Source organism: Oreochromis niloticus, linkage group LG20, assembly GCF_001858045.2.
Source record: "Oreochromis niloticus isolate F11D_XX linkage group LG20, O_niloticus_UMD_NMBU, whole genome shotgun sequence".
NCBI classification, from domain to species: Eukaryota; Metazoa; Chordata; class Actinopteri; order Cichliformes; family Cichlidae; genus Oreochromis; species Oreochromis niloticus.
Genome location: NC_031984.2, coordinates 26,930,301 through 26,953,945, shown reverse-complemented (window position 1 = coordinate 26,953,945; position 23,645 = coordinate 26,930,301). Strand labels below are relative to the sequence as shown.

The following is a 23,645-nucleotide window of genomic DNA, read 5'->3' as shown; positions in this document are numbered from 1 at the left end:
TATGCATTAGTACATGCATTTTGTCATCTCTTTTATTTTAAAGTTCCCAGTTAGAGAGGCAATACTCACCATAACTTCAATATGCTGAGCGAATTAATGGAAGGCCCCAAATTTTGGTGTTGGTCCGATACCAAGTAAATACAGAGCCTATTGCCTATACCGATACGTTTAAGCTATAAAGGCAGCTTGTGTAGGGGAGCGCTTGGGTCGTGATTTGTGAGCTCGTTTTTGAAACTGGGTTTTTTTTTGGAGACCTGGAATGTAAAAGTATCTTTCTTTAAAGCATGTTGGTTCAGCTTATTTGCTACAGGCTAAAATAGACGTGACAGTCAACACAAAAAGTTTCAGACATTTTTCATAGTGCATGTTTGAGGTTCATTTCCAAGAAAGAAATTAATTAAATTAAAATAAATAAATAAATAAATAAATAATTTAAGACAGTTGAGTGGGCTTCATACTGAACTTAGAGAAAGAAAAAACAAAAACAAAGTATGGGTCCTGTCGCGCTAGTATCGACTCGGTACCAATACCAGCGATACTATTGTCCACTTCCACCCTGCCCACCAAAGAAAGGACCTCTGCGCACGCTTTGGGTAGCTCCCCTGCCAGTTTGATCTTATTCCAACAGAAAGAATCACAACTTTATGTGAGCCACTAATTACCTAATGGAGATGAGTCAAATGTGTCAAACATTACATAATATATTGAAGTCCTATGCTAATGATGCCATTCCTGCCACCACCCACCCACCCCCGCCTTCTGTGTCCAGATTCAATCTGACGTTTAGAGGCCAAGCAACGGAGGGATCGACAGATTAGCGAGTCTCCCTCCCTCTCTCCAACCCTCCCTCTCTTTCTCTCCCTCTGCCTCTCTCCATCCCTTTCTCTCTCACTCGCTTTCTGCGCTGTTGGTGGATGTCAGGCGGTGGATCGGCTCCTTGTTTCGGTCGGACCCGGAGTTTTGTCTTCATCTTTTTCATAGGCGCGCTCTTCTCTTGTGCGCTCCTGGACGCGGAGGAATCGGGGAGCTCACGACCATGGGGTCACCATCACCTTCACCTTCAGCACCACACTTTACTTTCTTCTCCGCGGCGCTGGATCAGGAGGAGAGCGCACTAAAATAATAATAATTTAAAAAACAAACAAAAAAAGCTAACAAAAAATCCTCTTGTGGGCTTTGTCGTCGAATTACATTGCGGGGGAACTTTTCTCTTAACATTACGCATATATTAATCTAACAGCGTGTGGAATGGAGATCCCAACTTTCCTGCTTTCCAGTCTCGCTCTGCTCTTCGTCGGAGGAGATATTTTCACCAGGTGAGATCAGTCGTGCTTTTGTTTGTTTTTTTTTAAACTTCTTGCAGGTGTCTTATGTGCTTCCCACTGCGGAGCGCTATGAATATTCCGGACGAAGTTAGCCATAAATTTAAAGTCAAATCATAAACGGTGTTAATAATAATAAGAAAGCAACAAACTACAACGCTAAAACAAAGTAAGGCACTGTAATATTCATCTATTTAGGAGCAATAAACTGCTCTTCTTATTGATTCAAAGTCTCGCGTCAGTTGAAGTCCTGCTTGTTGTGCAACCTCCTCCCACGACTCAGCGTTAGCAGAACTCACGTTCACGTTCACTCGTGGATAAACGGACTTCTACAGGCTTACATAAAACTACTTCTAGACATCCACAATCTAAAGTCTGCTTTCTTCCCCGCTCGCATGAACCTGATGACACCATTTGCATAATGCATATGCATAGTAAGAGGTGATTGTTTTCTATCCCCCCCTCCCCTGGAGATGAATACCAGCTGAGTGGAAGCGTTTGCGTGCGCGCGCGCGTGTGTCAGATAATGTCACGAACCTCCAGGGGGTGACATTATCTGCCACGTAAGGGGTCAAATACATCAGATGATCCCATGATGCAGGCCTCATACTGTAGTAAACACAGTAAATTTAAATAGAATACCAATAAGGTGCTCAATTTGGGAGGTTAAATTAAAATAAAAAAAGTGTAGGTGCTGCTGGGAGCTTCAGTCGTGAATGCGTCTCTGAAGTAGGATTATTCCAGGTTGTGTATTATAAAGTTAAAAAAAAAAAAATCTTAAGAGTGATCCAGTCCTATTCAGCAGCGGTTCAGATTTCAGCCATTTGAAAAGATTTATCAGGGCCATCGTGCTGACTCTGAGGATAAATTACAGGTCAGGTCTGTCTAAACTAGTTTTCAGTGCTTTGTTTTCGACAGAGGCCTACATTCATAGGCATTCAGTTTGCAGGATAATCAGCATCTACTACAGAGCTTCAGTTTCAGTACGTGCTTTCACACTGAAAAGGGCAAAGGGTGAAGCTCCCTAAGCTTTGAGGGAAATTGGGGAAAATCACCTCTATTGTCCCTCTTGGCTGTTCACCAGTAGAGGGAGTAATAGCTATTGTAATTGGATTTTCCTGCCTCCAGTCACTGCTGTTATTATTATTTTGTTCTCAGTACAATGCAGAGTGTAGGCTTTTTCTTGCACCTCATTATGTGTCATCTCTCTCTCTCTCACACACACACACTGATGCACACACACACACACATTTTGCAGAGGAAACCTGCACGCCGCTTTCTTTCCTCACTCCTGCTCTGCACAGAATCACCCTGATTCTCTTTTTTTGGCTCCTCGTTTATCTATTTCACAAAAGTTGCTTAGCTAAGTTGCGCCTCGCCACCTTTGGTGTTGCATGAATTTCACAGGTTTTTCTTTACAGCTGAAGTGTCACTTACCCTTCACTTTACAGAGTACAATCTGCATCTAAATGGACTGTATAATGTCTGGAACAGAGGAGTGGGCTAGAAAACATACTATTGCGTAGTAGAGAAAAGCATCATCCCTTGGTCATCGCTGGCCCGAGATAAAAATTGTCTTGACGTGATAACAGTTAAATAGAGTGCCAGATATGTGTTAATCCATCCCTGAAAGTACTGCCCAGCAAATGCTTTTAAAAATCTATCAGTCTTAATCTTTCCAGGGATGATCTTAGTCATTTTAGAAAAGTAAAACTATAATGTACAACTTGTTTTTAAAGATTTAGGCCTTCTGGTATTTCACAAAAAGTGCCTGGTAGTATTTAAACCATTGCAAATAAGTTGTTGGCCTGTACTCTCTCACACATATCTCAAACATATCTCTCAATAATAATATCACGTCACGTTAAGCCTGAAAGAACATTGCTGTCACAATGTAGAAGCTGCACTTTACTAACGTGACATGTCTTTTTTGCGTCTTTTATTTCTGCAGGTGAAAGTGTCACTGATATTAAAAGTGTTGTTTTCAAGAGAGATTTGGCAAAGAGGGCAACAGAAATAGGAAGAAATACAACACTTCAGTTCTATAAACGTACTTTAAGGCACCAAAAAGCGCTGGAATAACACACAGTCACAAAGATACTTGCAAAACAGCTCATTTTTTTCTTTCCTTCTTTATTTTATATTTAACTCATTTTGTCAATCATGTTGTCTACAGATATTTCCCAATAAAGTAAAGATATTAGACATAAAAACCACACCGAAACATCAGCAGTCACTTTTTGGCACGACACCTGGAATACAGAGTGAGTTAAGAAAGCGACTAACGCTAATCCCCACCTCATTCACCTCTGCCTCAGTGCACGAATATTGACTGTATAATTTTCTGGAAGTGTTGCATGAGAGTTTAAATTTTCATGGCTACAAATTGCAGATTTTTTTGTATCAGGCTTGTTAGCAAAATGCAGTGAACCTGTCATAATGGGCGATGCATTGCTTTCTTCCAGTTTGGGAAACTTTAAGGGAACTGTACAGAACTGACATTTACACAAGATGGCAGGGAGTTAATTTACCGCACTACACTGGTTGAGTCGATTCAAACACAGGCTAAGCCTTTTCATTAGATTTTGTCACTATGAAAAAGGATTAATGTGTTTTAGTCTTTTTTGTGCCAGCAAAGGTGTGACTAATATAATAATGGTGGCTCTGTTATATGCATGTCTAGTCATAATTCTAGCCGTGTTCTTGCTGCTGTCATAGTCCACAGTGGATTTCTACCACAAAAAGAAACAAAAACCTGAGAGGTCATCTAGGTCATTTTTTCAGAACTGACACTGACAAAAAAAAATCCATATACACGATGAACCTGACTTCCAGTGGTTTACCGGTTGTAAGAATTTATTGTGACGCAGCAGCTATATAAAGTGTCGAGTCTGCAGTGTTATTATAATTAGACTTCATTCAGCTCTGATTGCAGGAGATAAGTCAACAGCGAGGCTGCTATCTGGTCACAAAGACAGGAACATAAATCAAAACTCTAACCCGCACAGACTCCCGTGACACGCAGGTGCTACAAAAGATAGCTGAACATACTGACACAGGTGCCTGCACAGCCAGATTACACATAATACTTTCATGCATGTCGGTGTGTGGTTATCACCAGCTGACTGGAGGTTGAAGGGAGATTCACCGATTGTGCGCTACAACAGCGATATCTCAAAGACCAAGAAATGTGACAATAAGAGTGCGGGGGAGAAAAAATACTGATTAAGTCCAGCAAAGCTAATCTTTGGAAGAAATGAGGACCAAAAGAGATTTAAGCAGTCCTATTATGCGTCACATTTTCTCCTCTCTTATTTATACTAGTAATTGTGGTGGATTCTCATATTAAATAATGAAGTGATGCACACATAATCCCTGTGAACTCAAAGTTCAGGCTCGACACTTCTCAGATTTTCTACTTTTCAGAGTTTCATGTCATCATAGAGGGATATCCTTAATACGGTGTGGCTGGCTGTGAGCACAGAAGCCCCGCTGACATGCTGTTCAAACCTACTGTTCACGAGGGGCAACCAATTGTATAAAAGTTTGCTTAAAGAGAGTAGGAAGTGAGCTAAAATGGTTGATAAGGATTCGATGTAAGGATTAGTTTGAGTTGTAAATACAAAGCTATTTTACTAAACTCCAAATTATGAGCAAATGGTAAATGGATTGGTTTTCATGCAGTGCTTTTCTACTATACTTAAGCACTTAAAGTGATTCATACAACATACCTTGTTCACTCATTCATACACATACACTTTTTTCTCTATCTGAATGCTTTGCTGTCTAACATTCACACTCTGAATGCATCAGAGAGAAACTTGGGGTTTGGTATCTTGCCTGAGGATACTTTGGCATCCAAACTGGAGCAGCCACGGATCAAACCAACTTTCTGATTAGCAGATGACCTGTTCTACCTCCTGAGCTCCAGTCTATTAAGTATATAAGGCCTCCTTTAAATAGGGCCTTTGTTGTAAACGAAATGCATTAAAAACTGAACACAAATAGATCAAGAGACTCACCTGCAGGCTGACTAACCCCCTGGGGAAAAGTGTTGGATTACCGACAGAGCAAACTGAGTCTAAAGCACTCTTTAAGAGCCCAATTGTGGCTTTTATGGACTAAAATGCACAGATTGTTAGGAGTGTGGGGCACTCCTATTCTCTGGGTCTTGCTGCAGGTCGACCTGGCCCCACGACGCAGCTAATCGTATTGTATTTTAACTACTAGTCCAGCAGTTTAGCTTAGAGCACACCTGGGACGAGAATTTTAGTGTCATGATTTACCTTTTCAGGAGGACATGCACAGGAGGTCACTCCCCACCTTTGTTTTCATGCGGACGTGTAGTTTAGGAGCAGGTGGCTGCCCCTGCTTCATGCAGGAGGATTTAATCTCCACATTTTATCATCTTTTCTGGCTTGTCACACTTGTCCTTAAACCTGCACTCAGGTGAAGCCCTTGTCCTGACTAATCCGCATGAGAGGCTGACTCAGCGGATAAATCCCCCCCACCATCCGGAGACTACATTTTCCAGTAACGCTGTGTTTTGATCATGTTCCCCCGGCTGCATGAGCTGGCTCCGAAGCCTGACTGTGTGCTGGCTGCAGGGTGATGCAGGCACACCTCAGCGCCTCAGCTAGAAGCCGCCTACTCAATTTATGTTGACATATCACACGTAAATGGGAAAAGGGAACAGTTTAGGACAGTTATGCTGATTTCATTAATTTCTAGATGATTACACATAAATTTATTTTGCAGTTTGTATAGTGAGAATATGTCACTTTGATAAGTATGTTAAACACAATGAAATGAACCTAATGATAAATACCAGCAGTATCTAATCCCCATGAGAATAGACAAGGCTGTGATACAGCAGTTCTGCACTGGGTATTTTGCACTGGTTACACTCAAACTGTAATGTGAGTGCTTTGGAAACCAGTGCATAACAGTATTTCCTGTGCATTTCCTTAAGTTCCTTCTATGATCACTATATTCAAAGCAAATGTCAAAATGATTTGCTTTATTTTATCCAGCGGAGGTGTGATGTGTCGGCAACGTGATGTGTGACGAAAGCTAGTCCATGACAAACTATCCAAGTTTGGAGATGTTCCGGGTCTTCGGGCTCTTTAAAATAGCGCAGGATATTCACTGACCTGAACGCGAGCCCTGCAGCATTTTCCGTTCAGATAAGGACCTCTCTAACAACAGCGCTGTGCAGCATGATCATCCCACAGACTCCATCACAGTTTTTTTTATTTTTATCAGAGGCAGAGACAGAAGCCCTGTGTTTAGAGACACCATTATGTAACTAGAGTATCAGGGTTCATACGTATGAAGTGTCCTTGAGCAAGACATCAAATCCCTCCCAGCTGTTTTGCAGCTGACCTTTGAGCTTCCTGCAGAGGGAGGAGAGCGAGACATGTCTTGGTATCAACGAGAAGAAATTGAAAGGGTGCAAGGGTCACAGATTTAGTTGTATATGAAGTGGGGTGTATCGAATGAAAGGACTCAGTCAGGTGTGTTGTGACAGGGTGATGGTCACCCTCCCACTGTAAAAAGTATACAGTGATAGTAGAGCATGAAGAGGCTGAGCGTCAAAGTTCAGCGTGCAGTAGGCAAACAGTGCAAAACAGAGCTGCTTCTCAGTATTGTGAAGATCAAAGCTTTAAACTGATCAAGTCCAATCTGACCTTTTCTGGGAGAACTGTTGCACAAAACACCTCCCAGAAACAGCAACTTATCTTTTTTTGTTTCAGACATAAATTTAGTCTGCCATAAATGATCTTTTTCTTCTTTTTCTATTCCTTTCCCTGCTTTTTATTTTGAATAAACTTCAGCTCTGAACCATCGTAGAGGAAAGAGATAAAGATAAAGCAGTAATTTGTGCATGCTTTACTTAATCATTGAGGGTTAAAGGAACCAGAATCTATACACGACGTGTTGCTGAATTATGTTTTTGTCAAGTATACTAATTTTATTTTGTGTTATTCAAAGGTTGCATGAACATAGCAGGCACTTTAGCACAGGCTAAGCCATATAGCTCACCAAACAACTGTTTACATCTTGTAAGCTTCAGTTGGCTAATTCCACAAAAAGCAGTGACACTGGCGTGGCCGCACAGGTCAGCCAATCACAGCCTTGCAGAAAGAAAAATTTGTGACTTATAATTACGTAATTCTTTTCCCCGTGCTGCACGACTACACCTGATCTTAGGGTTTCCTCCACCTGCCAAACCCTAATTTAACCCCCAGTAATCACAACAGTCCGGCCCCCACCAAGCCCAACTCTGTCTAATGGGGAAAAATGTTGCTTTTTACCATCGTTTTAATGACAGAACGATTTTAAAGCTTTCGAAATGCTCAGTGATAAGCAAATGCTCTCTGAAAATGTTGTCAGTTTGTTCTCCTACAAGATTCACTCATAATGCCCAAACCACGATTCATGGTTATATCACTCAGCAAAGGTTCAACTCCTAAATGTCGCCGGGTAAGCAAATTCCCATACTTTATTAACCGAAACATAAACATATGTGTCCAGTCTTTTGGCCACTCGAAGCACTGCGGAGTGATTAATTTATATGTTTGTGCATATGCACAATGCCACCCATTACTACTGCAGCTATTTAACACAGCCACACTCGCTAACACAAATTATTATTAGTATAAAAATATATATTCTTAGACATTAGAAACTTTATTGTGTAAAAACACAAATGTTGGGAGAAACTTGAATACTTTTAACAAGAAAAAAAGAGAAAGCAAATCCAAGTTTGTTTTTAAATTTGGGACTTTTTCTTTTGAATACATTCTACATTATCTATTGATATTCGTATTTAAAAAATGGATGTGCAGAAGGAAATGGAGCACTCTGGAATACAATTAAGACTGACAAACATTATTTGAGTGCAAATCTGGTCAATAAAACATCTGTTTGCTGCGTGGCGGCGCAGCACAGACCCTTAATTATGACTGCTAATGCAGTGCGCACACGCATAGAAACCCACACCTATAAATGTGAAGCAGCTGTTCAGTGATTTAACTATCGATTTATTCATGTTTTATTTAAGATTGATCCCAGTTTGATTCATTTCACCACAGAACTAATAGAAACAGTTAGATCAGGGTGCTGATCGGTAGTTCAGGTATCGATTTGAGCGATTATATGATACTGATTAGGGTTCTTAGTGTGTGCTGTGCTTTACATTCACAAAAACACCATAAATTTGAGTGAAGCCGCTTCTCTTTGTTTTTCCTCTCCCCAACTGTTTAATGTTAGCTCACAAACAGACGGCAGATCCGGGCCCTGAGAGAGGCGTTTAATGAAAGTGAAATATAGAAGGATTAGGAGCGTCTGCGAATGCACACCCTCTCAACTGCTTGTCATGGATGGAGGGGTGGGAAAATGAAGAGGCGCAAATGTTTCGTAAATCCGAGAAAGCAATCAAATGTTCAGACCGGTGCGTCTTTCAACAGAATACATTTTATTTTTCTTTGGAGAAGAAGTGAAGTTGTTTTTTTCCCTCCTTAAACAAACTGATTGGTTTGTAGAGAAGGAGAACATTTGGTGTTAAGAGGCCAGCTTGCGATAAAAGCAATAATCTGTGGCAAATGTGAAAAATTATATATGTATATATGAAAGTCAGTAAAGCCAGATTAATTGAGTCGATAAAAGCTTTTAGCCCAGATTTTGGACCCTTGGATTAACATTTCTTCGCATGTGTTTTGCAGTAAATCGAAGCAGTGCTGCACACGAGCAGCTCCCATCATATAAAGAGGGAGAAAAATTCAAAGAAAGACGCTGTGCAACAACCGCACCGTGACAGAAAAGAGTCTTAGTTATTACATACAGCTCCTTCATACTAAATATTCACAGCTGTGTGGGAGCTGCACAGAATAAAGGCACCAGGGCCTTAAAACTTTAAATCCTAAAACAGTTAACAACTGTAAAATGAGTGTTAAATTGCAATAAATAGAGTTCTACTATAGGATTTGTCTGATATACATTTCCACCCGCTTTCTCCTCCTCTCCAGACAGAGGTCTGTTTGACCTTGGTGTGTTAACAAATGACTTGAAAGAAACGCTCTTTATTTCCAGATTTAGAAACTCCCAATTAGCGCAGAAATCCAGGAGTCACTTAGTGATTAATTAATTCACTCAGTGCTCCCATTTCTTTTACACATGACAGTGATTGCCAGACTAAAAATACATCTGCCTCTGCAAAATAGATCCACCGAGAAAATGTTAATGACATGGCAGAAATATTGCACTTTTATTTATTTATTTAATTTCATATTCAGTTAACCAGCCGTTACATTTTGGTGAATAGTTTCCGTATGGCAGCGTGGAATAATGCTGTGCTCTCTGGCACGTCGACTTTCTTCAAATGTCAGCCTGATTTCAAAGGTCAGCTCGCGGCTTTTCATCGTCGAACGATCTGAACACCTTCCACGAACCCCCCGTGCGGTCCATTTCCCTGTCGATATCACCACCGCCGGCCTTTGAATGTCTTTGAATGTCAGAAAAATCTTATTTGTTTGTAGCAAAAACAGTCAGCACCTCAATATTGCGCAATAGCTGTGCTTCTAACGTTTGATTCGTCTCCATGTGTCTTTTTCATGGTGATGTCTAACAAGCCGTCCCTCTTTTCAACATGGACTTCTCATTTTTAAACTCCCCTCTAAATATATGTGTATGGATCTGTGTATGAGTGTTTCAGAATACAAAACTGCCACCTGGTGGCATCTCAGCTGTGCTACGTTTGTGAAATCCTGCTGCTGCTGCTCTCAGTGTTACCTTTCTGCCCTCAGGCTGCACTCAATGATTTCCGGATCCTTAAAACAGACAATAGCTTTAAATGTTGCTGTTATTCCACTCCTGGCACATGCACAGAGGTGGCAGTGCATGGGGGCAGTTTGAAATGAGAAGAATACAAAACAATGCATGCACAAAGGTATGTTGTTCAGAATAAAAGTCCACGGTGTAATGAGAGCCTATTTTCAGTGAAATACAGCGATTTGGAGGTTTGTGGAGTGAGGCGCAGCATGTTGTTTATTATGCGCTGTGTGGAATCTGAGGCTACGCTGTTAGATTTGGATCTGCTGTCAGACTCCTTGTGGACAAAGGCACGCTGTGGAAACACGACTGAGGAAAAATATGTCAGCCAGGCTTTAATCAGCCTGGCTTTTGAATGCTGAAACAAGCACAGACTTTTTTTTAAAAACTTTTTGAAAGGACGCCCCTGAGAGATGTAATTTTGCGCTGACATTCAGCATCTTTGACATTCAGGATTTAATCATTTTCATGCAAAGAGGAAACAAAAAAAACAAACAAAGGACGAGTTGCTTTGGGTGAAAATAAACGACCAAATAATTGCACGCACACGTTTTTTCTTAATGTTTGAATCTTAAGAAAATGTGATTTCCTAAATCAGCGATGAATAATTCAAAGATGCGAGAGAGTTTTGGAAAACATGTTATTAATAAATGTCATGTTTTTGTGCTCCATCTTTTTCAAAAGCACATGCTGACAAGTTATAGGACTAAAAATGATAATTAAAGTGAAGGTTACTTCATTTTCATAAACAAATACTGTATTTAAAGCAGCATCGGTCTTTTATAAAAGCCCTAAATTAAAAGTAAAAGGTGTAGCCGGTATGGACGACATCATTTTCAGCTCCCTTAGCCTTTTCCTTCTCTCTCTTTTTCCTCCTTGTTTTCCTTTCTAGAATGCAAATGTATTGTTTGCTTTAGCCTGTGTAATCCACCCACCCACCAAAATGGCATACAGCGGTAGATTAGGAGCTGGTGGGCATGGTGTAGCATTTAACAGCTAAAAAGAAAACTATTTCTCTTTTTAGCTGGTGGTAGCTGCTGGAGCTTGACTATTACCCTGTTACCCTATGTCATTTAAATGTGTAAACATCTGCAAACGGTTAACAATTTGAGCTCACGTTGCTCTTTTTTGGGGACCTTTTGTTACATCAAATATTTTTCCTCCACTTTTATACAGTTGAACAGTAAAGCCTGACTGATGTATCAGCATTATCAGCCAAAATTTGGTATTTGCCAATTTATAACAGCTGATAAGATAAGATAAGATAAGATAAGATAACCTTTATTAGTCCCACTCGTGAGAAATTTGTTTTGTCACAGCAGAAAGTGGACAGTGCAAAGTTATATAGCAAAAATTAGAGAACACTGGAATACAATAAGAATAAGATACTGTACACAACTGTACAGAATACAATAGAATAAGCTAAAATAAAATAATATATACAATAGGATAAAAATAGAATACAAATACTATATACAACTGAGTAAAAATACAACTTTGTCAGAAAAAGAGTATTGCACTTAGTCTTATTGCACATGTGTGGATGTGTGTGTTTGATCAGCTGCAAAAGTCTTAAATTAAATAAGATAAGATGAGATAAATTAAAATGAAAAAGTAAACAAGAGTTCGCAGAGACACCCTTCAACCATTTTAGGAGCGTTGCACAGTTTGTCCACCAAAGGACACTCTGGAGCTTCCCTTTCGGGAACACGGTGTTTGAAACACCAGAAAAACAACAACCAGCTGATGGGAGCAGAATCTGGCAGAAGGTAAATGAATAAACAAATGACTACAAGTGTGATCTTAGGGAAAACTCTTTGTGGTTTGTGTGTCTGAAAGAGTAAAAAATATTGGGCTATATATTGGAATATTGGCTTATAAATCACCCCATAAAGGTACTGGTACTACAAATTGTATACTGGCCGGCCTCGATTATAGGACAGTCAGCGGCTAACATGAATTCCTTCCATTAATCTGACAGATTCTGAACATTTCAGCTTCATGTCTGGACGCACAACCTGGTCACTTCTGCTGTGATGGACCTAGTGACATTTACAAGCACAAAACTGAACTGCTGATTATGACTGGACATATATCTCGTGCTCTGTATGAGTCGCTCAGCATAATTGTTTATGAGAGTGACATCAAGGAGCCTTTGTATGAATGGCAGGGGAAAGTCTCTCACATATTACAGGCACACACAGAGTTGCACAAAGAAACACAAAGATCATAGTGGCAATAGATCAAAGATACAATTAGAAATTTACAATACTGTGCAGAAGTCTTAAATCATGCCTCACTTCTTTATAATTTGCTGCCAAAGAGCCAGACTTTCTAGTCATTTTTTAAACTGGTCTTGAGCAATAATTCTTCGGGCTTCTTCTTCAGACTGAAGGTCTTTTAATCTTTTTTTTGCACTGTCTGCTTTCTGACTCATTTTCAGTCCAGTTCTTGACCTGACCATTTTCAGAGGAACTTTCTTATTGTTTGTTAAGCCACTTAAAACTCACCTATGAATCATTCGAGCATAAAATTTAGCAAAGAGGCAATTTTCTTGCTAGTAGCGTGTCAGGATTACGCAAAACATATAATTTGTTCCCAGTTTTTTGATAAACTAACACAGTTCAAAAGCCATAAAGTTGTATTTTTGCACTAAAAAGCTGATTCCCAAAGAGCTATTACCTGAAAACCTGGCATATTTCAGCATAGTGTGCAGTGTGTTGTTAAAAATTTACAGGAAACTAGACAAGTGAAGGATAAAAGCAGAAGCTACACGTCTAAAATATGTATACAATAGAATAACACTATCTGAAATCCATTTTCTTAAGAAACAGGAAAAAATCCAGCAAAAACCTAACAGGGTGGAAACTGTGTTGTGGTCTAAGGTTCCATTTCAACCAGTGGTGTTAGGGATCCACCACCAGTACCATCTGGACAGGATCTGATTGACAAAGACTTCCACGGTAGTGGCAGCCAACACATAAAGAAGAGCTCAGACCACCCTTCAGGAAGCCTGGAGAACTATTCCTGAAGACTAGCTAAAGAAATTATAAGAAAGCCTGACCAAGGCTGTGTTGAAGAATAAAAGTGGCCATACCAAGTATTAACTTTCAAGCTCATTAGAATTGCACAAATTCTGTTTTTACCTTATATACTATATTACCGTGTACATTTTAAGTGGACCTATTTTCTGCTTTTCTAACAAATGTTAAAGAGATGAACGGTTGCTCAAGACTTTTCCACAGTATAGTCAAGTGTGGGTACACTTCACCAGACACAAAGACCCCTAATGTTCTCTGTTACCAACACTGATATAAGAGTGACCTGAGTCTAAATTACTTTAATCAAATTAAATTCACTTCAATTCATTTTACAACAACGGTCGCCTCAAGGCGTTTGATATTCTAAGGTAAATACCCTAAAATAACAGAGAGCCAACTCCAACAATCAGATGACGCCTTAAGAGCAAGTACTTAGTGACAGTGGGAAGGAAAAACTCCCTCTTAACAGGAAGAACCAGGCTTAGCGAGGGTCAGCGATCTGCCATGACCAAGCGACACGCTTCGGAAGATAGTCAGAGATTAATAATAAATAATGATTATTTGCTAAGTGGTGTATAAATACATAGCGAAAGAAAAAAGGTGAGTAAGGAAGAAACATTCTGCGCCTCGCGGGAAGCCCTCAGCAGCGTAGGCCTATGGCAGCATAACTAAGGGATGGTCAGGGCCTTCTGATCCAGCGCTAACTATATGCTTTTTTAAGATGGAAAGTATTAAGCCTAATCTTAAAGGTAGAGATGGTGTCTCTCTCCCGAATCCAACCTGGGAGCTGGCTCTACAGAAGAGGGGCCTGAAACCCTTCCATTCTACTTTGAAATATCCGAGGGACCACAAGTGAGTCTGCAGTCTGAGAGTGAAGTGCTCTTTTGGGATGATATGGTACCATGAGGTCTTTAAGAAAAGATGGAGCCTGATTATTTAAGACCTAGTAAGTGAGAAGAAGGATTTTAAACTTGATTCTGGATTTAACAGGCAGCCAATGAAGAGAAGCCAATTTGAAAGAAATTTGCTCGATATTTCTAGTCCCTTTTGGTACTCTTGCTTCAACATTTTGTATCAACTGAAGGCTTTTCAGGGATTTGTTTTTAGGAAAAACCGATAATAATGAATTACAATCATGCAGGTAAATGACATATTTGTGTAATTGTGTGTATTTGTGCATTGAAAGATGTACCGTGGTCAAAATCAACTCCACGATTTCTCACAGTGTTCCTGGAGGCCAAGGTAAAGCGATTCAGACTGAGTATCTGGTTAGATACCATTTACAATAACTGAATTTTTATCTGAATTTAGAAACAGGAAATTAGAAGTTATCCAGGCTCTTATGTCTTTAAGATATTTCCACATTTTAACTAATTGTTGTGTGTCATCTGGCTTCATGGATAGACAAAACTGGGTATCATCTGCATAGCAATGAAAATGTAAACTATGCCTTCTAATAATACTGCCTAAGGGAATCACGTGTAATCCAAATAGACTTGGTCCTAGCACAGAATCCTGTGGAACTCCGTAATAAAAAACTGAACGATTTAAATAATTAATCTTATATATGTTTGAAAAAGTGGTTATTGTGTCAAAGTTTGAGATTTACTTTTACGTATGCTACTAACTCTATCTGAAGTTCTGCCAGACTTTCCCTGTGGACGTGTGACCGGACAACCACTGAAGGCTGCTGTGTTTGTTTTCTTTAGGGCCATGCTGAGTGACGTTGGGGACTATGTAGGTACAGACATTGAAATATCCTGGTTACCTAATCTGGATGATTTAATGAAGGGCTATGCCAGAAATTTTCGCCCTGGGATAGGAGGTGAGTATGAGATCTACTGCTTGTGGCGTTGGGTTACATTTCACCGCCTCACATTTACAGCCATCCTTAGCATCACCCAACCGAAGTCCTAAGTGCAGGAGCATGGATTGCACTTCATCTTCCAATTCCATTAACCTGAGAGGCGCCTTTGGTTTGGCTTTTCCTGTACGACATTAAAACAAGGCTGTGTTACCTTATACAAAAACATATGGTGACAGGTGAACAGCTTGTTAAGGACACGCACAAAAAATATTTATTAAAGAGAGGCTTTGCAGGAGGGATTGTGAAGGGTGTTGCCCTTCAAGGACACGCCGGAGCGGAGCGGTGGCACAAACATTGTGTGCTGCTCTGGAGAATTTGCTAAGAATGGCTGCCAAATGTGAAACATCCAATGACCACAGCAATAGATTTCTCAATCTCACAGCTTAACTCAGCTGAGGAAAGGTGAAAATATGGGGCAAGAGTGCCGCTATCGCCACACACATACCACCCCGTGCATGATGCAGAGAATCATAATGCAACATCATGTGGTCACTGCATTTCTATTTATGTCACATTTTAATGTGTTGAAAATGGAGGCTAAAACGGAAGGCTGTTGTGACCACTGGGGAATCATGTCTGTTATTTCGGGGCAGTTCCTTTCATTCAAATCCCACCCCATGCTATTAATACGGAGCAATAACAGGGCCTTAAATATATGATAATTATGAAAAATGTTTCTGCAAGATAAATATAATTTGTGAGGATAGTGATGCACAAGATGTAAAGAAAAGACGTGACAGACAGATTGTTTCATAAAAAAAGCACAATGTATTTTCTTTTTTACATAAAATTTATGGATCTTGTCATCGCCCCACTTGAACACTGAATATTAGAAAAATTGCTAAATACACAAAACCTTATTTGAAAGTTGAAAACCATATTATGAACCAAAGTGTCTGAATGTTTCCAATCTCTCTCATTGTCCATCGTGTTTTGCACATCATTTTAACAGTAAGGGAGGATTAGTTCTGCAGTGGAAGTGGAGTCTTTTTTTATATAATGCAAGAAACTAATATCCAGTAACAACTTTTCCCACTGTAAACATCAATATGTGCTGCCAAGGTTTCCAGAGTGCAAAGCCTATTTGCAAATGCAAAGTTTCCGAACTGATAACGCTGTAAAACATTTTTCTGGAATTTTAATCTATTTGCATAATTGGAGTGGCAGAATCAATCAATGCCACGTTTCTATGGTAATGGTACACATTGTGCTTCATTCTAATATGCAGCGAAATATTTTCTATTATATTTACTAACCAGAGTTGGTAAAATAGCTGTTTAACAAATGTAATAATCATCTGTGTACCTGCGCTGGAGAATAGCATCACATCACCCTCTAAACTCTCCCATTCAAATCAGCATACAATAAGCATACAACTGAAAAACTCTCCCCATTCACTTGCATTTGGTGTGGAAAATATAAATGACCCAAAATGGCATGGGGAGGTGTTGAATGATGGGAAATGATTCCTTAATGTTTAATATATTTTAAATAGCCTTTCTGTTCTGCATCACTGAGCCCCCCCGTAGTTTCTGCCCTCTAGCATTCGATGACTGCTGCACGCTCCATGCTAATCATATGGCAAACTGTTGAGTGAACGCTACAGCGTATGTGTGTGTGCGTGTGAATGTTGGCAGAAGCTCTCTCTGTGCAAGTCCACGAAAGCCCAGTGTTGTTTATGAATGCCCACTGTGTGATGTGCCACTTAGCATGGCTAAACTGGATAATGCTTAATCTCTATGCACCGTAGGAGTGTTTGGGACGTGGGAGGAAGGTGGATGGGAGGAAAACAGATGGGTTATGGAGTTAGGATGGGAGGGACCAGAATGGGAATCAGAGAAGTGGCGTGGGTGGGTGTTTGAGATGTGGAGGGCAAAGGTTTGCCCTTTTTTTTCTCACCATTTCCTCTGCAGGTCCGCCCGTGAACGTGGCCATGGCTATAGAAGTAGCCAGCATTGACCACATCTCTGAAGCCAACATGGTAAAGAACAGACACTCTCTCCTTCTTTCTGCACCGAGATTCTCTATCATCACTTCACGACTGTTGCAACGATCAAAGATTTACTATTTGCATAATCCTGACATATCCCACTCGAAGGTTTAAACGCATTCAGTGTGAACATGTGTGACACATCGGGTGAGTTGTTGGATAATTTCAGACTTTCATGGATTTTGTAAAGTGAAATATCAAATCCAATGGGGCAATTCATGTTTTGGATGTGACTCTGATTTTATTTCAAACCAAAATATCATTTGCGTAACCTTGTAATCGTGAGCGGTGCCATGTCTATCATGAAAGAAGGAGTTTGATCTTAAAGCGCTTCAATTCAATATGTTTTTTTTTGCTTAACAGCTGAAATAAAGAAATAAAGTGTGGTGGCCAAGAGAGCAGTGAAACTAAAACACAAACACAAAGTGCACAGTATTCAGGGAAAGGCTGCAAAGTAAGACAATAAAGCCAAGTGCTTTATTGCTTTTATGCTGTGAGGACACACAAAACACAACCGGACACTGAACTGCTGCAGTAATATCTGAATTATGCAAGCAGAATAGTAAAAAAGCACCACGGTAGTTACTCACGTCACCAGCCAGTGCGGCATGTGTGCTCCAGCATTGTTTGCTTCTTTTTCAGCCTCCTCTCTGGTGGTTTATGCTGTTTGATGCTAATTGCGGTATTTCACTCTTTGGTTGTGTTTTTCTGCATTTGCAGCCAGATCTGCATTTGTGTGGCTCACCAGGCGTTTGAAGATGGCTTTTTGTGTTTTCTTTTTTTCTATATTTCTGTTTGGTAGGACGTTCAGTGTCACATTTTGCTGAAATCACTTGCAATAGGAACAAAATATTTAATTCAAATCTACAATATAGTGACAAAAGAGTTATTATTCTTTTTAAATTTTGCGATTATAACAGTATTTAACAGCATAACATCTTAACGGTGATATCAATTTTAGGGTTATGTCTGAAAAGAAATGTGTTTGGACCCTTTAACTAAATGTTGCATTCATCATTAATTGAAGGGCCAAAATCTCTTCTTACTAAAAATACTTATTGAGTAATTACGTTTCTTTTCTAAATAATTTCATATTTTGACACAATCTCACCAAAGATTTTTCCTATAGAAATAAGTTATTCCCCAAACCGTCCAGAATAATGAAAAAAATTAAATATATTTTTAAAAATACAAAGTAAATATAATTGAACCTAATATTCCTAACAGTCTGTCTCCCGTTTTACGTTCCGTGGCGTTCCTGACAGGAATACACCATGACTGTGTTCCTGCGGCAGAGCTGGCACGATGACCGCCTGTCCTACAATCACACTAACAAGACTCTCGGACTGGACAGTCGGTTTGTGGACAAGCTGTGGCTGCCCGACACCTTCATCGTTAACGCCAAATCTGCTTGGTTTCACGATGTGACCGTAGAGAACAAGCTGATCCGCCTGCAGCCTAACGGAGTGATTCTATATAGCAGCCGGTATAAACAAACAGATCATTGTCTTCTCTTTCTTTTGCCTACAGAAAATTATAAGATAACTCTGCAGTTTCATCTTAGTACACCAGAAATTTTCACTGTCTTTCGTCACTGTTTTGATCAGACTGTTGATCAACAGTTCTCATTAGTGCTGTGTTTGGATGCAAGCTGTTTTGAGCAAAAAAAGAAAAAAAAGAAGAAGAAAAATGCACGCAATGCATGCATAGTAACTAAATGGACTTTTCGTTAAAGAGACAGATTTTTATACCAGGAGTTAAATAATGAAGGATTATGGCAGGTGTATTGATGAACATGCAAAAAGAAGATAAAAGAAAATCCGTTTTATTGGAAAAATGACAAGTTGAAGAAACTGTAATAGCATCTATGTCAGGGTTTGATTAAGCGAGCCGTTTTGTTCCTAGAATCACCTCGACAGTGGCGTGTGACATGGACCTTACCAAGTATCCCATGGACGAACAGGAATGCATGCTGGATTTGGAAAGCTGTGAGTTGGGATTGATCTTAAATGTTCATTTCTTCCTTCCTACATTCATCTTTTTGGGTTAAAAATATTATTTCAGTTTATTGCTGAGACATTTTTTTTGTGCGAGCACAGTGACATTTGTGAAAGGTTACAGTGTCTGTGACAGGAAGAAAATGCTAAATGTTGAGTGAACCTCGCGCTGCATATCTGCGTCGGCTGGCTGGGCAAATGTCTTTGTTGTTGTTGTTGTTTTTCTAGATGGTTACTCCTCAGAGGACATTGTGTATCACTGGTCGGAGAGTCAGAGACACATTCACGGTTTGGACAAATTAGAGCTTTCCCAGTTCACCATCACGGACTACCGCTTTGACACTGAGATGATGAATTTCAAATCAGGTGAGCATCATTCTTTTCTTTTGTTTTGTGCCTGTATTATGTTTTACACGTATGTGCTGATTTTGGACTTTGCTCCCTCTTGTGTTGGAGAACTCTACACATACTTCTTGAAGCATGACTTCTTTTCCAACCAGAGGCGCTTCTGTGGTTGCATTCTATTCGTAGACGAAATGCATCAAGACAGACTTGCTGCTGAGCCAGGCAGGAGATTTAGGAGATGAGAGCAGTAGCTGCTGGGAAGATGCAGCTGCAACACCATTTTATGCGTTACATCTTGAAGTTGTGCCACTAGGGGCAAAAGCGAGGCAAAAGATGTTGCCTAGCGCCAGAGCCTGTGAAGAACAATGGCCTCTTTATGATAAATAATTAGCATCTTTGGTTGAGCATTTGAAACAGAGTGACTTGTTGTCTGCTTCACAGCGGGACGCTTTCCGAGGCTCAGTCTTCGCTTCCAGCTGAGACGTAATCGAGGCGTCTACATCATCCAGTCGTACATGCCTTCGATATTACTGGTTGCAATGTCCTGGGTGTCCTTCTGGATCAGCCAATCAGCAGTTCCAGCTCGTGTATCCTTAGGTTAGTATTAATTGGATGAACTTTTTGAAAGGGGTTATTTCAGTAATGGTTCGTCCTCTGAAAGGTTAAACCACATAAATGACAGTTTGCTTTTCTTAGAGTCTTACTGCGTGTGGGGTCACATTCAAATGATCACATTGTGGTTACAACTCATAGCAGCCTATTAATGACCATCACAGGATACAACATAGCTCAACACATGCTGATGTTAAAGCAAAATAATAAATCTTTAATTCAGTTCCTGCACATATTTCTTCAGGTCTCACACAGATGTCCTCACAGGCCTGAATATGTTATCTCTACCCCCAGATATAAGAAACATTGGTTCTCTCCCCCAGTTTAAATCTCAACTCAAAACCCATCTGTTCAAATCTGCATATTCACTGTGAACCCACTGTTTGTTAATTTTATCTTGTGCTTTTGTTTTATTGTTCTTCATTGTGTCATTGTTCTATTATGTGTTTTATCCTATTGTACAGTGTCCCTGGGTGTCTTGAAAGGCGCTTTATAAATAACATTTATTATTATTATTATTGTTATCTTGTTAATTAAAAAGGATTTTTGACATATTTTACATATGCCATGCAGCCTTGCCTTCTGCTAAGAAATCAGACTGCACGTAAACCTTTGCAGTTTTTCAGAAAATTCCCATCTGAAAATGTCCCACCCGCCTCAGCCATTCCCTCTGCTTGCTCATGTTGAGATTTTACTCAAAGAAGAAGAAGATATATATTTCTTGATGCAGTATGTGAGAAAGTTTTGTGGTAAATGGATACACCTAAAGAGCTTCTCAGTTCCCTCCTCTCTTGATGGTCCTGTCTGTTTCAGTCAGTGTTAGGCAGCTTATTAACTTGCAGGTGCAATGAAGTTGTTTGAAGCAATTTAAGTTTAAATGGAAGATTTGGACCAGATGATGGGACACGAGTAACATTCACTCTGAGAGAAACATGAATATGTGCACCAAATATTTTTTGTAAATCCTGTTCCTCATTTTGCTTAAAGCTACTCACAGAAAGGTGATAGTGTTCCTACAGGAAACCTTAGATTAACCACCTAACTGACAGTTTATACTGTTGAGATATTGTTGTCTAGACTACAGTAGGGGACAGGCCAGCCTGCAGTGTGCGAACACCAATCAAGACCCCACATCCACACAAGTCTAATTTTTGCTTTGTTTTTGTTCTTTTCCACAGGGATTACAACCGTTCTAACCATGACCACGCTGATGGTAAGCGCCCGCTCGTCCTTGCCCCGAGCGTCCGCCATCAAGGCGTTAGATGTCTACTTCTGGATCTGTTACGTGTTTGTGTTTGCGGCCCTCATCGAGTACGCCTTTGCTCACTACAACGCTGACTACCGACTCAAAGAGAAAGCCAAGGTCAAGGCCAGCAAGCTCAGCTCCGAGGTGAGGATCACTCATTCGATCATTTCCGTCATGTACTCCTGTCAGCAGACCTTTCAGTATGGAGTTTCGGGGCGGTAGGGTGGGGGTGTTGCTACTAAATTGTGCGCACCTCTTAAACATAGACCTAGGCCGGACATCAGGCCTTGGTGCTGACAAGCATCCATCCCACTGACCTTCAGCAGGACATGAATCTCTATGGAACATAATGGGAAAATAGATGATCGCCCCACAGGAAGTAATAGTGATTCTCATCATACTGTCAGCTTCTTAAGTTGCTGGTGTTCATCATAACTGAGGTAAACCTTCAGAATAGCAGTGGCCGCACCTGCTATAAAACTATGAGTACAGAAATATTAAAGGTACCAGATTACCTGTCAGAGCAGTGAAGCGATTAAAATTAAATGTTGCAGTGGTGTGATTGTGAAAAAAGGAGCTAAAAAAAAGAGTTGATGTAAAACTGCAATGACAAACCTGAATACAGTAATCTCTGCAATTACTTGGTAAGTGCTAAAGCACGACTGATATAGGCATTTTATATTGATACTGATGCAGATATCAAGTCATTTAAAATTTAATATTACAATAAAATGGCCGATGTAATTTTCTTTCAAACATACAAAACATAAACAGATTTCTCAAACGTTTGTTTTATTTAGTTATGTATTTACTTGTTTACCCTCTGCTCAATTCTGTTTGTTTCCAAACATGGAAATTGCTCATCGCCCTCTGGTGGACAAACTATGCAACACTCAAAAAAATGGTTGAAGTGCCTCTTCTTTACTTACATTTTCATTAATTGTCTATTACAAATGCTGAAACAATAGTTTTGCAAATGAGCTGACAATATTGGCCCTCTGATTGGTTATGCTCTAGTGAGTACGGTGTAATCAAAACTGCCAAAAAAATTGATAATTAATAATACCACACAATTAACCCTTGCCTTAACCACTAACAGGGTAAGGGTTAGTTGTGTATTTATTTAAAAAAATGAAGTGTTATAAAATATACCACGGTGGACCAAATACTTAAAAGCTTTTGCTTATAAGGTAGTTATAAGTTATAGTAGTAGACCTCATGAATGCAAAGGGGCTGAATTGTCACTTTTGCCAAATTTGCCAGAATAGCGCTCTGTCAGGTAAATGCTTAGATGCTTCTCTCTCTCCTTCTCTCCACAGTCTATCGTAAAGAACGGCAAACAGGCAATGGTTCTGTTTTCCCTGTCAGTCACCGGCATGAATCAGGGCGTGGTCATTTCCAGCCGCCACGGTCGAGCCCAGCGTTCCAGCAGCGAAATTCCCGGGGAGGGTGGAACGGAGGAGACGGAGCCGAGGCGGAGAAGGTCCAGGCAACCGGAGGAGCGCGAGGAAGAGAAGAAGAAGTGCTGTTCCAAGTGTGTCTGCAAGCCCATTGATGCAGACACCATCGACATCTATGCCAGGGCCGTGTTTCCTTTCACTTTCGCCGTGGTGAACGTGATCTACTGGGTGGCGTACACCATGTGAAGAGGAGGCAGCGGGTCTGATCGAATGGCTGCCATCCAGAGCTGTATATAAGAAACTGCTGGAGCTGTGCCACTTTAATGCTGGCAGACTGGTGCAGCAGAAATATACTGCAGCCTTCAGTAAAGGCGAGAACTCATCAGACGAAAGACAAAATAAAGTATAATGGCCTGTGAATATGGAAATATGGTAATTACTGGAAGTACGTAGAAGTTTAAGAAGTTTTAAGAGGATTAAAATATATTTAAACACAAAAATGTCCTGCAAAGGCGAAGGACTATGTTGCCTGTGGAAGATTCACATACAGCACACATTTAATACAGTTTAACTAACAACAAGCACTTCCACATCGACCTGTTATATAAGCCGACTTAACACGAGACACCAGACCTCACGTCCACCAAAACAGCCGTACTGACCACAAGCTCTCCTCTAAACAAATACAAATAAGCATACTTAGCCAGTCTAACTCAGAGCCACAATCAGTGAACCGCTTGTTATCTCACAAAGCGAAAACACCACCCAGACAAGAGGATAACGAGATGAGGTGTACTGCTATTCTGCATGGCTGAGAACTCATTTCCCCCTCTCCCCTCCCGCCACTGCTATCCCCTCTCCTTCTCTCTCCCCTTTGGTCCTCCACCCATTTTTTTTTCTGTTTATTTTCACGTTTAGGACACCGACTGGAGGGTCTTATCTCCCTCTGCCAGTTCTGCCTGTTTCCTTGCCATTAAAGGACTTCCTCCACTA

The 23,645-nt window shown here is 40.3% G+C and overlaps 1 protein-coding gene across 1 annotated transcript; it reads left to right on the top strand.

Moving 5' to 3' along the window:
* Positions 1 to 799: 799 nt before the first annotated feature.
* Positions 800 to 23,645, top strand: gabrd (gamma-aminobutyric acid type A receptor subunit delta). The gene is made up of 9 exons (XM_005459866.4): positions 800 to 1,316; positions 14,905 to 15,020; positions 16,976 to 17,043; positions 18,318 to 18,538; positions 18,958 to 19,040; positions 19,278 to 19,415; positions 19,836 to 19,991; positions 21,185 to 21,396; positions 22,572 to 23,645. Exons 1-9 carry the CDS (start codon positions 1,249 to 1,251, stop codon positions 22,896 to 22,898), a joined length of 1,389 nt encoding a protein of 462 aa, XP_005459923.1. The 5' UTR covers positions 800 to 1,248; the 3' UTR covers positions 22,899 to 23,645.

Bases quoted from the DNA above. Each gene is read 5' to 3' on its own strand.
- gabrd (XM_005459866.4), top strand. From the start codon at position 1,249: ATGGAGATCCCAACTTTCCTGCTTTCCAGTCTCGCTCTGCTCTTCGTC. The intron at 17,044-18,317 runs GTAAAGAACAGA...CGTTCCTGACAG, and splicing joins ACATCTCTGAAGCCAACATG to GAATACACCATGACTGTGTT. The intron at 19,992-21,184 runs GTTAGTATTAAT...TCTTTTCCACAG, and splicing joins TCCAGCTCGTGTATCCTTAG to GGATTACAACCGTTCTAACC.